General features: G+C 43.0%; 1 protein-coding gene across 2 annotated transcripts; it reads right to left on the bottom strand.

Moving 5' to 3' along the window:
• Positions 1-1,021: 1,021 nt before the first annotated feature.
• tnk1 (tyrosine kinase, non-receptor, 1) lies at positions 1,022-15,352 on the bottom strand. Of its 2 annotated transcripts, XM_030075610.1 has the most exons (15): positions 15,235-15,281; positions 15,006-15,109; positions 11,985-12,174; positions 10,182-10,252; positions 9,900-10,085; positions 8,861-9,013; positions 8,481-8,758; positions 6,851-6,977; positions 6,547-6,693; positions 5,724-5,818; positions 4,173-4,445; positions 3,262-3,329; positions 2,529-3,019; positions 2,331-2,426; positions 1,022-1,664 (listed from the first exon to the last, which is right to left on the bottom strand). In XM_030075610.1, exons 3-15 carry the CDS (start codon positions 12,145-12,147, stop codon positions 1,488-1,490), a joined length of 2,325 nt encoding a protein of 774 aa, XP_029931470.1. In that variant the 5' UTR covers positions 12,148-12,174; positions 15,006-15,109; positions 15,235-15,281; the 3' UTR covers positions 1,022-1,487. The 2 variants fall into 2 exon arrangements, with proteins under 2 accessions (XP_029931470.1, XP_029931471.1); XM_030075611.1 differs by lacking the exon at positions 15,006-15,109 and having other exon boundaries at positions 15,235-15,352.
• Between the last annotated feature and the right edge of the window lie 1,488 nt (positions 15,353-16,840).

Consider the following 16,840-nt stretch of genomic DNA (forward strand, 5'->3'; position numbering starts at 1 on the left):
TGTCCCTTTCCCTCGCTCTTTAACATTCACCGCACGCATATAGGTGGGTACCAGCGTCAAATACTGTCACTATTTATGTTTCCTGGAGAGCGATTCCAGGCTTGTCGCTGCCCTCCAGTTGGTCTTATCTGTCTGCAGAGGAGGAAACAGGCTGCAGGGACCAAGAGCAGAGCCAAAACCTGCAGCACATGGAAGAAATGCAGGCTGCATTTAGTGCACTGGAACAAAAAACTCCCCTCCCTGGACACACAATGAATAACTTACTGCGCCCCCACCTGGGAGCAAGTGGGAAATACAACTGTGCAAGTTGGTGAGAGGACATGTCTGTGCATGTCCATCCTCATCCTCACTATGTTGTGCTCCCATAATGTCACGTTTTACTGCCGTCACAGAATATAGTCGTTTACCAACCAGGAGGAGCTTGACTAACTTGACCTACCTGTTACTGAGCAATGTAAATATTTAATCTAGTATATTAAATCACATTTCTATGTCTAGGTTGTCTGCAATTTATATCAAGTCGAATTTAAGATTTTAAGACCTTGTTAAACCCATTCCATGTAAAAGAAAAATTAAAAATTAGATCCATCTGAAGGTATTCTAGGTCTGAGTACTTGGTTGATTTGTTATCAGAAAAACAGCAAATAAGTGCAAATAAGTATTTAAGGTACACAATGAAAGTATGAAAATTGTGTATTACTGTGGACTGACAAAATGTTTCTATGGTTTAATACAAAAGAATAAAACCATCCAGTGTTGCCTTGTTAACACAGTGAGCCTGTAGATGCACTAAAAATGAAAGCAGCCCATTGCGAGCCTCAAACCTACAATTTTAATATTAAGGGTTATCCTAGTCAAAAATTTAACTTGGCAATTAGAGCAGAACATGCCTGTGTATTTCCATAATTAAAAAAAAAAAAAAAAAAATTAGAGAGGGGAACTAAAAAAGTATCCATCAGAAAAACCACATGAGCAGTGTGGTCATGTGGTGAGCCGAGGAGTGTGTGACCGGCCTCAAATATCACCTGATCAACAATTTATTCATCATTTATTTATTCAACATGGCAATCATTACTAATATAGTATATACAAATTCATAAAGATAGAAAACTATTTGTAAAAAACAAAAAAACAAATAGATAATGTGGTGGGTACAAACTCGTTAAAAGTATAAAACAGTGGTGAGAAAAAGCGAGTCCTCGTAAATTCCTGTCTTTTCATTTTTTAGTTACACTCATCCATCTTCATTGTTCCATTTTTATATCCTCTGTGGTGATGTCCGATGCCTGGACAGTTTGAGAAGTCGGCTTGTGACAGGACGATCACTGGTTTGAGCCCTGGACTGGCTGGGAAAAGCAAATGAGAGATCCTGTCCCATTCCAAAAACTACCATCACCAAACTCAACGATGGTGATCAGGTGTTCAGGTGATCAGGTCAACTGTCCCTCGCCAGAAGCAGACGATAAGAGTAAGAACAAAAAAACATTTCAAATTCGTCTCTCTGTGCTGATCTGAGGTCGCTCCCTCTCGCCCGGAGCCAGTCGCTCTTCCCGGGTCATCCGGATCACGTAGCGGCTGGCGAGCTGCAGGTTCCACTGGTACTTGGAGAGGATCCTCACACAGTCGTCTCTGGAGCAGAGGCTCAGCGAGTACAGCTGCTCCAGCTGAGGGGAGACACGACACAGAGACACAAGTCAATGCCAGGTGAAAGATGAAAGACAAAATGAACTATAAAGAAACAACCAAGAGATCAATAAAAACGGCTCACTGCAAAAGAAAAAAGAAAACGAAGGTAACATGAATGTACAAAATAGACTAAGCAACATCAACAGCATGACATGTAAAAGAAACCCAAACACGGTGGGTTCATCCTACTGGCCCAAATGAAATCCTAGTGTCACATGTGGTGGGTGATGGGAAATCTTCTCCATCCACTATAAAAACTGTCCTGAGAAGGTGAACTCAGCAAGGTCAGATCTTTCTATAATCCGTGTGGGGTCCTTTGGTATTAAGTTGTAACAGAGCAGCTGAGTTTGTCAAAATGACTGATGTCACATTGATTTAGGATCTGATCTTGATTTAAGTTCAGGTTCAAGTTTAGTTAGATCACCTGTTACAGTTTCAGTTTATAGAAAATGAAAACATCCCCGACCTAAACCATAAAATTAAAGAACAATTTCCCATCACTGCCATTTTTGGGGTGCCGATATGCAAAATCACCCAGTGCAGCTTGAACTTCACAGTAAAGGAAGATGTTGTACATGACACAAATGATCTCCAGCCACAGAAGTCATGGGTGGAGGAGATGTTGTTTGTCTTCATGATCTGACCTTGAGTTGTTGTTCAGCTCGCGTTGGGTTCCAGTCATTGCGGCGAAGCGCGCTGTGTACTTCCTCTGTGGTCACTCCATGCACCGCCTCCATAACCTGACCAAGAGTAGAACAGGGAAACTTGGATTTTCACTCCAGAGATCAAAGATGAATACAAAATACACCGAGAAATAACAATAACAGAGAGCCGTGTCGTACCTGTGCGATGACGGCGTCTCTTGAGTGCTGCACTTGAGGTGAGTAGCGTTCCTTGTCTCTCTCTCGGACCCTCTCCCTCTCTCGATCCCTGTCTTTGCTTTCTGAATTGTCATCCAGCAGTGGGGTGGAGCGCGTCATGGGACTCATTTTAACCAGGTTGCTGCCCCCCATGACCTGTGGAGGTAGGGGCTGAGGTTGTGGCTGGCACTGGGGGAGCATCTGCGGCGGCCACGGGTTGCCTGGGACAGGGTGCACCGTGGGCCTCCGCTCTCTCATCTGAGGCCTGAGGCGCTTGAAGTTGGGGGGTGGAGGCCGCGGAGGTGGGACGATACTGGCTTCGCTGAATCTGCGGTGGTCCTGCTGCATCACCACGCTGTGGGCCATCATGATGGAGGGCACAGGCCTCCCCTGGTGGTCTAGTTTGACCCCCCCGCCTGTGTGAGGCCTGCCCTGCGGCCCACTCAAAACTGACTCCAGACTGCGAGACATACCTGAGAGGGAGAAACCAAAACCTACCATAAGTGCTAAGGTACAGGCTTGTTTTGTCCCCTCTGCATCCATTTATCGATTTATCGGTCTGGCAGGTCTATTCATGGTTGGTATACTAAATATGTAAAATAGCAGGAAAACCAGTTTGCATCATTTTTTCTAAATGCTAGAAGCTCATTACATCTTATCCCACAACTGCATTTCTATGTCATATTCTGCAACAGGCTTTCTAATCATTCCCTACCTGCCATTCTCTGGAGATTGGACCCCTCCTTCTCCCTGTTGGCCAGGCCGGTCCTCCAGCTGCCACTGCTGTGGAAACCACAACAGTAAACAGATTAGTTAAACAGCTTTGGGCCACAAAATGTATGGGATATTAATGGGATAAATTACAGTGAAGGGACTAAAGGTGTGAGTGGATGTAATATAGGCAGTGTGGAATTTATCTCCAACTATGTGTACTATTTTAAGAAACTTTTGCAGTAATAAAACAATAACTCAATGAGGGTACACAGCTTGCAAAAGAAACACGGCTTCAAAAGGAAAAATCCAGCCTCTAACGCTTTAATGCTGTTAAACACATCAACATGCGTTGCATCTCTGGGTTCATTTTGTTGTTTGGTGCGTTTGTTGGCCAGATGTGGACAACGTGGTGTCATGTCGAGATAAAACAGTCAAAGAGGAATGGCCTCTTTCTACTAGTTTGCACTGATGCTAACGAGTATGAAGAAAGAAATCTATTAAAGAGGCAGACACTGAAGTCTCAATTGACAATAACCTCAACAGACAAGAATGCAATGCAGCCACAAGACATGCTTGCGCTTCTGAGTAAGGAGCATGGCTTTTTTTCCTCGACAGAAAAAAAGTCAGTCCTCTTGCTCACACTATGCTATTGCCCTCTCCGCCTACACACAAACCCAAGAGCTACGTGCAAAATATTAACACCCCTTCTCCTGAGATTACTGAAAGTCATTCTGGGAAATGTAGGAAATCACAAGCTGAAGCATAAGAGGACGAGGTAGGTTTAGGGAAAAAACGTACACCAAAAATAAAACAGCAAATTAAAACACTTCTTCTCAAAGCACAGCGCTGACCGTCACAGAGTATCGACAGATGATGAAGAGGAGTTTAAAAAAATGAAAACATGTCACTGACTCGTCCAGCCTCTCAGGTGTCCCCCAGCTGCGCTCAGGTTTGATGTCTCCATGCCCGGTGTGCTTCAGGCTGCCTTTCACGGGAGCTGAGATGTGGCCGTGGCCAGGACCAGGGCCGAGGGCAGGGGCGGGGCCGGGGGCGGGGCCAGGCGCAGGGGCGGGGCCGGGGCCGGCAGCGCTGGCAGCAGGGAGGCACGGTGCGACCAGGCTGGCAGGGAACCAGCCGACCGCCAGCGTCCTCTGGTTCTGGCCCTTCCACTCACACAGCTCCAGACTGAACAGACAGACACAACACACACATCAAACAGACACCACACAGGTTTTACCACATGGAGGCACAGGGGCTGTAAACAGTCTTATCAGATTCTCTTAATGCCTTTAACATTACCATTTTACATCTCTCATTGCAGAACATATTCAATTGTTACACCACATTTTGATTTTGATCTTGATGGCGTTTATGTCTACATGTTTATATGCTTATTTGCCTAGGCTATACTCTTTGTTTTTTTACTGAAGCTTAACAAGGATCATGCACAGAAAGTATTAATCTCAAAATGAGGAAAGATGACGTCTGTCAGATTTAACTGTTAGCTATTTTCCATCTCCTGCGGTCCATACACACAGAGACATCACCACACACTAAAAACACTAATTTACATGCAACATCATTATATAGACTCTATCACACTGACTGTTATGTGGACCGGCCATATGGGCAAGGCATATAAAAAGCTAATTACTTGTTACTTTGCAGAATACACTGCATGCAGCGTATTCTGCAAAGTAACGTGCAAAACATGAAATCAACATGCAAGCTACTAGGAACATGAAATGTGATGCACTGTTGAAGAGGGTAAACAAGCCAACCGGATATGCAGCAGTTAGAGCCACAACATTAAAATCATCTTACATGTTAATGCATCAATAATTTAAACACTGAAAGGAGCCATTCTTCACAATGACTACTTTTATTTTTCAATCTGCTAATACTTCTATTCTTACACGTCTGTCTCATTTTGAATGCAGGACTTTCACTTTTAATGGAGTATTATCCCAATATTGGATTGCTACTTTTACTTAAGTGAAGAATGGGGCACCTTCCCTACCACTGTGCCACATGCATTATGACTAACAACAAACTAACTAAAACCATAACTTAAAATCAGCGTCAAACAGACAGTGTGGTCAACGCTTGGTTTATTTTACTGGCATTAAATGTCAAAATGTCACTTGAAGACTCAAAATAAATACTTAATATACCTGATGAGTTGAATTTCAATGAAACATATCAATGCATGACTTTTTGTGTTGATTCCTGTTAATCTAGGACTATAAACAGATTATTTACCATAGGTCTTCTCTGTACAAACTCTGCAAAATGTCACAGCTGTTCAATTCAGTCAAATGAACGCAGTAAAGACGAGGGCTGGACTCAGTCAAATCGTGGCTGGAATGCACTTCTGAGAGTGGGCTGATTTTAAACCCAACGTCTGATCTTAACAAAGAACCATTGTGTCCTGCTGTTGTTTTTTCTCCCTCTCTCTCTCACCCATGGTCTATGACGGTCACAAGGTCGTTGGGCACAAGTGCGAGTTTCCTGGGTTCAGCAAAGTCCCGTATTGCCTGCACCTCCATCGGTTTAGCCTGCAGGGAGGCAACGAGGAGTGATTAGTCAGAATACGAAAAGCAAAGAAAACAGAAGAACAGACATGCACATGTTCGGTACAGCTGGAATTTTAAATCTATAATCATTAAATAATCATTAAATGTTCCTGTTTCACCAAGCCATTCAGTTCCTGAAGAAGCAGCTAATCAAATCAATTCAAATCAAATATAAATAGACAGATAGCTTCAAGTTTAATAGTTTCAAGCACTTTATTCAAAATCCAAGCACTTTTCAAGCCTAAGAGTTTCCAGCGCCCGCCTGAACTCATGAATAAATGTGTGTGTGTGTGTGTGTGTGTGTGTGTGTGTGTGTGTGTGTGTGTGTGTGTGTGTGTGTGTGTTTGTGTCTGTGTTACGACAGCTCTGAACCCGACACAGCCAGATTAGAGGACTGCTCTGTTTTACAATTTTACAAATCCCTTTTCTAGACTCCACCAGTTGCCCTGTTTCTCTCGAGGGAATTTGTACAGTAATGCCTGAAAAAAAAAAAAAAGCTCCCAACAAATCAAAAGATAAGAGCTGTTGTTTGTTCTTTTATAGACAGATAAGAACCCAAACCTCAACCAAGATAAAGACAAAAAACGATGCTTGAAGCCAGTAGTAAATCCAACATAAATACTGAAAAGGGCCAGCGCTCAAAAATAAAGTGATGAATATTAAAGTCCCTAAAACACACAATACATTTCAGCTAGACATGTGTCACTGACCTCGGCCACCAGCGTGGCGAGCTGGGAGAAGGTGGGTCGGTCGGCCGGGTTGCAGGCCCAGCACTTCCTCATCACGCTGTAAAGTTCCTGCGGGCAATCTGGCGGTCTCTCCAGGCGCTCACCTTCCCGCTCCACACGCCACAAAATCTGGATTACAAAAAAACCCAGCCAAGATGGAGAATTAATGATACAGATACGAAGACTCCAAGTCATAGAGCGTGTTATGAAACCTCAGGGAGAGACACAGCTCGAAACACATTCAAAACACAGCGTCAGTGTTCTGGTACAGTTGACAAACTCTCACCTGTCTGCCGTTCAGGCCGAACCAGGGCTCCTCGCAGTAGGTGAACATCTCCCACAGGGTGACACCGAACATCCACACGTCTGAGCAGTGGGAGAAAGAGCCGACACGCAAACTCTCTGGAGCACACCTGGAGGACGAGGCGGAGGAGCGAGGAAGAGAGAAAATAGAGAATTTATAGAGTATATGTTAGACATTATTATTACTGTTTGTGGACAGCAAAATATTTCCATTTTATCAAGTAATTCAGTCTCATATTCAGTATTAATATTGTTTTTTCTTAGACAGATATATAGATGTACTCTATCTTGCACAGGAACAATACTACACAAAACATACCTATCAACACTAGAGGAGACAAATATACATCTTTAAAAAATGAACCCAACAAGTAACAAAATTAAATAACGTAGTTCAATACAAAGAATATATGAAAAAAATTACATTGCATACTCTTTAAGAGCAACAAAAACTAAACGAGTGAAAAAAAATCTGCCAGTGGGATGAAATAATCCCGCTTGTTTCCAGGTCGTTTCTTGAATCAAGTTTCATTTTTTGCCTCTTGTCTCATGTATTTCAATTGTGTGTGGCCTATGCGTACATTTAGCTCTTACAATTGCGCTTTAAAGTTGCTATTGTTTTGAAATTTCTCACCTTGTTATGGACTTTGTGCTTATTGCTTAAAAGGTGCTCTATAAATGAAATAATTATATTAGTGTCATTGTCTTGATCCTTGTGGGCTGATCTGCCTCATTCTGCCTTTTTTCAACATATTTACATTTTCAACATATTTGCACTGTTTTCAGAGCAGTTTCACTTGTTTCAGGATTTTTTTCTGGGAACAAGTGGATTACGCCATGTAGTGAAGTTAAACGTGCAGCAGACAGACGGGACCTGCTCACAGACGCGCTGAACATCAACACTGTTCATCTTTTCATTATGGACTGTAAAGCGACGACAGGCACTGAGGAGGCAGATGGTGAGTGCAGACAAATATCAGCTGCAGGCTGTTTCAGGGAAAACAGATGATCAAGATGACTGACAAGTTTGTGGCGTGAACTCCCTCAGCTGAGGGGGACGGGGCGGGGCTAAACTTCCTGCCTCAAGGTGACAAGCTGCGTATTGTAGCTTTGACTTCAATTGTGGCAGTTTTTCCAGTGAAAAATGAAGTCAGCTGTCTCTTCAAAACAAAACCATTCCTTCTAGTCTAGTGACGCTACTATCAATCAGGAAATCAGTGTCATCTTCTGCAGAGGATGATGCTGAATGCTGTGGCAAAATAGTATCTACAAAGAATCTTGATGTGACGTCACTGTCAATTTTACAAGAAAATCTGCAGGAAAACAAAAATACACCACCAAACCAAAAAGGTGAACTCATAAATGCAAGTTAAACTACAATAAGCCAGTTTTTCCCCAGTGTGTGTGGATTTCTCCTTTAAAATTCATGATTGTCACACAGATCCAGGCGATGACAAGACCTGCACCGACAAGATCAACCACTCAGCACTCAGCACTGGATCAGCTCTGCTCTACTGTAAACATAACATAACAGTCTCATACCTGAAAATGAACTGAGCTTCTTCTTACCAATCTTAACCACTCTCATATCCACTTCCCAAATAATTCCTCACCATGCAAACGGGATCCGCCTGTGTGCCGACATCACATAGTGGTCCGTCTCCTGGGTCAGGCCCCTCATCAGGCCAAAGTCCCCAATCTTCACCAGCTCCTTCGATGCTAGCAGGACGTTCCGGGCAGCCAGGTCCCTGTGGATGAACCTCCGGCTCTCCAGGTACTCCATACCTGCGGCGATCTGGGTCGCAAAGAGCCAGAGACGCAGCAGTGGGTATTCATACTGTCGTGAGTGCAGGGTGTCATACAGGGAGCCCAAGGCGGCCAGCTCTGTTACCTGGGAGAGGGGATGGCAGAGCACAGAAATAATTTAGCGAGGAGGAAAAGAGATGTTATCCTCTGTTTATCGCCTCAGTAAACGCTGCGTGAAACATCTCACCATCTTGAGGGGCTGTGTGAGCACCACTCCGTACAGCCGGATGATGTTGGGATGGTCCAAGGACTGCATGGTGGTCACTTCTTGGAGGAAGTCTGTCAGCGTGTCTGTCTGCCTGGACACACTGCTCCTCAGTGACTTCACTGCTACAGGCAGCTGAGGGGAGCAAAGAGGCAGAGGTGAAGAAAAAAAAAAAAGACCATTTATTGCATGATTTATTGCTCAGATTTTGTAAACTGTTCTAATTTAAATTCGACAAACAAGATTTCTAAGGCCTTGAGATGAGAGAAACAGCCTTGTGACCAGAAGGTTGCCAGTTTGAATCTCAGGACCAGCTGGAGAAACTGGAGTAGTATTCACTCAAACTCTGATCGCTGTTTCTGACTGGTTCTCATGTTTGAATTTGCAATACCCCCGGCCTGACAGTCAAATGAATACACACCGCCCCTCAACCTGCTTTGTAATCAGCTAGATCGTGGTCGTGATTGTGATTCACTCGTTTCAAGCTGGTGAAATCCAACCAGTGTTGGACACAATGGACAAATCAGTCCATCATTAACTGTGTGAGAAGCTGACAAGAGTCTTTCCAGACACTAGAAAGCGTCTTTAGACTCTGCTGTTAGCCAGGATAGGAGCATCTGAGTGATGAAAGTGAATTAAGCCTTTAAATTCTGCCTTGACACACATGCTTGGCTTTGCTTTTACCGAGGAACAGTTTGTTGTCACGGCTTTATCTGTAAACCTACGTTTGTTAAGTCATTTTATTTCATTTGCATTTCACTATATTCAACTAGGTTTTACACTGAATCTCTCCTTTTATACTATTTCATTTTTTATCTGTACTTTTTTCTATATTTTTTTTTCTTCATCACTAATGTAAAGCTATTGTCTTCCGTTGCATATTAATGTACATAATGAATTGTATAAATAACATCTGATTGTTTGAATAAATGGTGAGAAAAGCTGTCCCTTCTCTCAGCAGCTACTGTCAATGTGTCCTTTAAAAAAAATCTTGAAAAAAGTGTGTGCTGAAGTCCCTCACCACTCGGCCGGTGGGCGTCTGCCACTCGCCCCTCCTCACCACCCCGAAGGATCCGGATCCCAGCTTCTCCGCCAGCGTCAGCTCGCTGTCCTGGATCAGACAGGGGAGGGTCCGGCTGCTGCTCTCCTGGCCGGGACCCCCTCCGCTCCACTGCTCACCTCCATCCGGACCCCGACCGCTAAACACCTGCAGATAAAAAAATAAAATATTGAAGAAGTTATCTCTGACTGACCTGCCAGACTACATGAAGCAGCACATGACTGGCATGACTCAGCTGAATACCTTGTTCATCCATGTCCGCGGCCGCATCGACGTCTTGTGGCGTTTCAGAGCGTCCCATAATCTTCTCTGTGCTGTGGGACAGAGGCAGGAAAATACACTCAACATGACACAGCAAATCAGGTTCAGCAGATTTGGTTCTAAACTAACAACTTCACAGCACGATAATCACTCCTCAAAAATTTTTTGGCTCTTGTCTTTACTTCATTACATAACGCCATAACACGAGGATGTAAACCTGAAGGTGTGCCATGTTGTTTTGATTTGAAAAACATATTTGCTGCATAGAATGTCCCTCTTCATGCCTTTTAGCTACGTCATTTTTTAATTTTCATCACTTAAGTAAGCTGTATTAAACTCCATCTTCTTATTTCTGTGATGGACTTTTACTATTTTTCATATATATATTTTCATAAATCAACTATTAATCATTGAAAATAATCACATGCTGTGAGTTTGTTGTACTCGTTGAACTCAGTACATGTTGCTATTTTTGGAAAGGTTGCTCATCTCACACAAACTGTAAACAAACCATAGACATTATGTATTCATGTTTGACAATCAAATATTTGATTATGTTTATCACTAAAATCATGTAACCACTTTTATTCCATATTCATGCATATTCCATTCTGTGCTTATTCTACGTTCACATGTTTTGTAAGAGTTTCTAGACAGAAGCAAACCAAAACAACAGGCGACACTGTCCTTGTTACATTTAGTTTACCTGTGGTGAAACCGCTGAGTCACGCTTCGGAAACATGACCAAGAGAAACAGGTTTGTGCATTGTAACGGTGGTGTGTGTGAGATACTGTTGAGACGTTTACTTAACCAATTATGACCAACTTATGACCTAATAGGGATTTTGTTTTCTGTTCAGCAAAAGCTTCAGCCATTCAGACTAAAACCAGAAGGTAAAACTAGTGAAGATTTTTTTTGTTTGTTTAATTGAATCAGTCTGCACCAAGCAACTTCAACAATGTTGGTGTAATGCTCTTTCCATATTGTAATATTACTAAAGCCTTTAGAGGGACTACTAGACCTGCTCTCTCTTGTATTAAAGAATCTCCAACACACTTCTGAACAGGGCTGGTCGCTATGGACGGAAATCAAATATCACAATATCTATCACAATATAATAGTGAATAACTCCATATCCATGTTGTGAAAATACTGTAAGAATAACTACTGGTGCTTTTGCAAAATATTGACACAAGAGGTATTTATGTTAAACAATCATTAGTGGATAAAATGACCTCCCTTTACTGTGATACAGCCTTTTCAACCATGAAAAAACAGCCCTTATGTCATATCATAGTTAAAATCCCTCATGATATCTAGTCTCACAGCACAGTATTGATACACTGTTGCTATATTATCCTGTATTACTTCTTACAACCATCACTAATTTCTAACTATAGTGACATTATGCCAAACTATTAGGAGTTCTGGTATATTTGCATGATGAATGAGCACAAAAGACAACTAATGCTGGCTTCCTGTGAAGAGCTCCTGTAACTAATGCAGCTCTGTGAGTCAAACCTGTAAATACAGCAGCTATCAGCCTGAAATCAAAGACAAACAAAAAGACTCACAGAATGAGCCCATGAAGTGAATACCAGCATTTGAAAAACAAATGAACGTACCAGTGTGACCAGAACAAGACAATGCTTATATACGAGACATGATTCAAACCCTGCGCTTCTTTCTGGTGGACCAAGACTTGTATCCTGCGCCCTCAGAAAACCCTCCGTGGCAAAAGGAAACAACCGCCTGAATAAAAAGCAGCAGCGCATCAGACTGACCAGGTTTGCTGATTCCAATCTGCTCGAGGTCGGCCTCCTTCACGTAGGCGAAGTGTTCGATGCGGGTGATGTTGAGGCCGTCCCGGACGCGCAGGTAAAACTTCTCCAGCTGGACCTCAGCCAGGAGCTGGTACAGCCACTGAGTGTCCTGGTCCATCAGCATGACCCGGCCTGCCAGGCGCTCCCCTGCCTTGAGGAACAGAGGGCAAAGGTCATGACACAGTGCACCGACAGTTTGAGTGATTTTTTTTAAAAATATTAAAACCTTTCCCACAGCCTGGCTTGACTTACAGCTACGACTTTATTGCAGATGTTTCAGTCTAGTCAGGATTTTCTTCAGTTTTATTTTTCTTGATGCCTTCACTCGTCGTTTTGCTCCAAAACTAATTTTGTAAGTGTGCCTAAGTATTTTCTCCTTCAGTATGAAACCTTTAACCATTATGCCTTGCATTCTTCATGCATTCCCTGTATGAAACCAAGGCTGGGCAATATGGACAAAATCAAATATCATGGTATTTTTGACTGAATATCTCAGTACTGGTACTGAAATGATAGGATGACTGTTGGTGCTTTAATCAAATATTTACACACTGTTGATTTTTGATTAACAGTCAGTATGGAATATGATAAAGTAATATGGATATGATGACTGAGCAGGTTGAGACGAGGAGCATATTCAGAGAACTGCAGCCTTTATAACTATGAGAAAATACAAACACTTAAACCATATCACCATATTAAATCCAAAATCCCAGATGATGCCTAGTCTCACAGCTCAGTATCAGTATAATACTGAAATACTGCCAGGCCCTATACGAAACACGCTCAAACATTTTCTAATTTGGCTGTTCAGCCAGTCAAGAGACAAAAATGAACACCAAAGATGCAATTAGGAGACGGCGTCCTTGGTGAGGCTTCCTCAGCTCATTAAAGAGCTTGTTTTACAGTCGCTGTGCTCCCGCCTGGGGCCTCGTTAGGTTCCTATAGAGATCTAACAAAAAGCCTTTGACAGGATTGTTTAACATTCGGTGGTGTGCCAGCATTTAACAGTCTGTTTGTTGGTATCCAGCAAAGAGGAGGAATCTCAAACAAGGAATTAATTGATTGAGGTTTTATTGTACCGTGCGTTTTACAAAGACAATATTTTGTCCTTGACAGAATGGTGCACACAAAAATAGACACAGGATGGGAAAACTGTGGTGTTTCTTATTTTAGGATAAAAAAAAGAGGGTGTCTACTCAAATTAATGACCCAGTTGTTATCTACACTGTCGAGACTGGATATGGGATGAAGTGATAAATGGGAAGAGGAAGAGGGGAACAGATGGATGAGGGGACAGAGCAGACAGAGACAAAAGTGTTGTTGTTCTGAAGCCAGAGGGTCCAGTGTCGATTTCGCTGAAAGAGACGTGACTCTGCTTGAACTTTACAGACGATGATCTTGCAGCTCCACGACACAAACCCAGACATGAAAATGTTAACTTTTCAGTGTTTTAGTTTGGGGATACCTGTCCGACAGGATCGCTTGCACATAGTTTTTACGTAACTGTCTTTACAAAAGCCACAAGATGACATACTTTGGTTGGACATTACTCAATGAAAGGGTAGTATGACTCTGAATGAGCTGCGGTATGAGTTGCAGTATCACTTTCAAGCTCAATCTGTTTCCAAATTTGCTTTTAGTGTTAATAATTAGATTTACAATAACACTTTAAGGCACAGTCCTCTGTTTGAGCCGTCCCAGGCCAATAGTGCAAGGGCGATAAAAACTTGCATTACCTCTGGTTTAGTTAAAAATTAAAATATGTGTAGTTTTTCAGGTTTATGTGTCCCTCGGGGGCATTGTGGCCATAAATCAACCTCTGAGTGCGTTTCAGCAGACTGAGCAAAGCGAGTGTGACACAGAGAAAAACCTTCAGCATTCCTGTGTGAACTACCCCTGGGAAACTGTAACAGCTCCTCCACAAAGCCATGCCATAGAGCAGAGTGATTATGTTTAAGTGTTATAAAACGCTCTCAGACACACCAGCACTGTAACCGGGCAAGTGCAAGAAGGAGCCAGCCTGAGCATGAGCTGCCTTGTCCCTTAATTAATTCCCAGGAACACCCTCGCCCACACCTACACAACTGGATTTCACACCAGACAAACTCTCTGCAATTCAAATCCCCTCCCAAAAAAGCCCCCCAAAAATCTGCAGTGAGCTGGTAAACAAAGCTTTTTTCATGCCAGCTCTGAGAACTGTGTGCTCAGTGATGAATCTTTAACCCAACCCAGCTACCGAATCCTCTCAGCCGAATGGCACGTGTGACCAAGTCCACAAATATTCACTTAATCTTGCTAAAGAGCCTCTGGTGAAGCCTGCAGCTCTTTTATCATGCAAACTATTATTAGCCAAGTCGCCTTCAAACATCCTTCTGTTTACCCAGGGCCAGCAGCTCTTGTGTTTGAGTGCCTTCATTATTTACACATTGTGTGTGATGTGTGCTTCCTCTGGGTGAGTCCAAGATCAAACCTGAGATCAACTCAAACTCTTGATCTGACAAGAGGAAAAGACTTTTGACAAAACCTCAAGAGCTTCAACACCCCTGCAAAAGGTGCACGACTGGCAACCACAGTGTCAAACTGCTCTGCACGTATCAACAGAGGGTGTGCCTCTCAAAAAAAAAAAAAAAAAAGTAAGTGTGACCTTAGTCCTGTGCACAACTGTCTCTGGAGTGTGTCCAATAGGATGGGAGTGTGTGGAAGCTTATTTGTTTCTATTGGGAAATGAAGTCAGGGTGACAGGAAAACGCCTAGACGAAAAAATAAGCACATTTTCCCCAAAAACAAAGCTAAACGGGCATTTTGTTTAGCATAAAAAACACAACAAAAACAAAACTTAGCCAAAGGAATATTCTCGACAAACACACAGCTACTTGCTTGTTCCTGGTAAGAATTCAGCATCGTGTTATTAGTATCATTAAAACTTGCTGGCCTATTCATTTTCATGCCCCAAATTAAAATAAAAGCCCAGACACCCACCGTTAATGAAAGCGACTCAGCCGTGTGGAAACGCAGAGTGCCCCCTGTAATCTCAGGTTAATGTACATCCATGTCGGCGACGCCCCGCACATCACAACTCGGCTCTGAAACGTCAACAAACAAACAAAAAAAAAAAACCCTCTAACTTCGCCGTTTGGTAGCTCCACTGTTGTGTTTTAAGTTTTCCTCACATTTCTCTGTCAGCTGCTACAACACTCGAGCGGTCTACCTGTGTGTTTTCGGCTCGTTTCTCCGCCTCTTCCTGGCTGAGTTTCTCCTCTCCGGCCACACCTCTTGTCACCTGGAGCTCCGACGCACAGATCCCAGCTGACGGCGGCCAAAGGTCCGCTGCCATAAACAGCGACAACAAACTAGAGGCACTGATACCAGGCCACAATTAGAAACAAAAACAACAAAAAATCATATTATAGTCTAATCATGCCAATAAAAAGCCAATAAAAGTTCATATTTTACTGAGTTGACTCACATTTGCTTTAATATTGGGAATCCTGGAGAGACAAATGGTATAATAATGATATAATAACCAGTTTCACAATGGCGATAATCACTGGAGGTCATAATTTCTCCACTTTTTTATTTACCAATGCACCACTGGGACCTGATTTATTTTATATCAGAGAAATGAGAAATACTGATCAGTGTTTGCTGTCCGGGTTAAATGCTGGACGCAAACGAAACTTGCCACAAGCTATGAGTCAAAGGAAAGAAACTCAAATGGTCTTTCTCTCCCTATCTCTCTCCCTCTCTCTCCTCCATACGTGCTCTTGCCAAGCGAGTTTGGCAAGATTTTTAGCCATCACGTGGCTGCCCATTTGAATGTCAAACCCAGCAGCAGCAGCAGAAATAGTGAGGAGTCCTTTGCACTTCCTGGTACAGAACCTCCTCACATCTCCTCCCTACCCGGATTACTCAATAGATACACAATAGAGGCAGTGGAGCTCCCATTCAGAGGATCCTGCAGACAGGAGTGGCCTTGCAGATCACTTACATAGTTGACTGGGACTCTGGCATTACTGCTGCACAACTATGAAAGAAAGATCAGCTTTAACTTCTGGGACATTTGAGAGGCTTTTTGTGTGATGACTCAGTGTTAAACGGTGGATCAGGGTTTCACAATATAGGTTGCTCAAAGCGATCATTTGTTCTCCACTGGCCTCGTCAAGTCCAAGTTTTGATGAGATGTGGGACTACTTTTTGTGCGATCAGTGATAATGATGTAGCTTTATTTTTATGGCCCACTTAAAAACAGTGCTGCAAAGTGACTCATCTGGCAGGTAGTTAGGTAAGGCCCTGTCAAATCCTCCACTTGACAAGCAGCTGAGTCTCCAGGGCTAATGAGGAGTGTGTGTGTGTGTGTGTGTGTGTGGGAGGGATGTTTACCCTCCATCCACTGTCTTGAACCTTATCTGAGGTTCAGATTCGGTGGACAAAGTTTAAGAGTGTCAGTTTACAGCGTGGGAAGCTCCTTATTATTGTTGTTGTTTCGTGACCGTGGCCTCACATGGTGTGATTAATCACCATGGAAGTATCAGCAACATCAGTCTCTTTCATTTGGGCAGAGTGGATGTTAACTATGAAATGTGAGGGTGTACATACAGGCCAACTATTGAGCCAACAGCCAATAAGGAACATGAGTACATCGGTCCAATCAACCACCAGGGCCTGTCAGGGGAGCCAGGCTGGTGATTTCACTCTGTGAAGTCTGTGCATTCCTGCAGGCTGACAGCAGGATTTCTCTGATTTCTGTGACAGTGGCCACAATGTGATCCTGTACCTAGGCATTTCCTGAGCCTTGAGCAGCAAGGTGGCCTCGT

This window comes from Myripristis murdjan, chromosome 18 (genome assembly GCF_902150065.1).
Source record: "Myripristis murdjan chromosome 18, fMyrMur1.1, whole genome shotgun sequence".
In the NCBI taxonomy this organism is placed as follows: domain Eukaryota; kingdom Metazoa; phylum Chordata; class Actinopteri; order Holocentriformes; family Holocentridae; genus Myripristis; species Myripristis murdjan.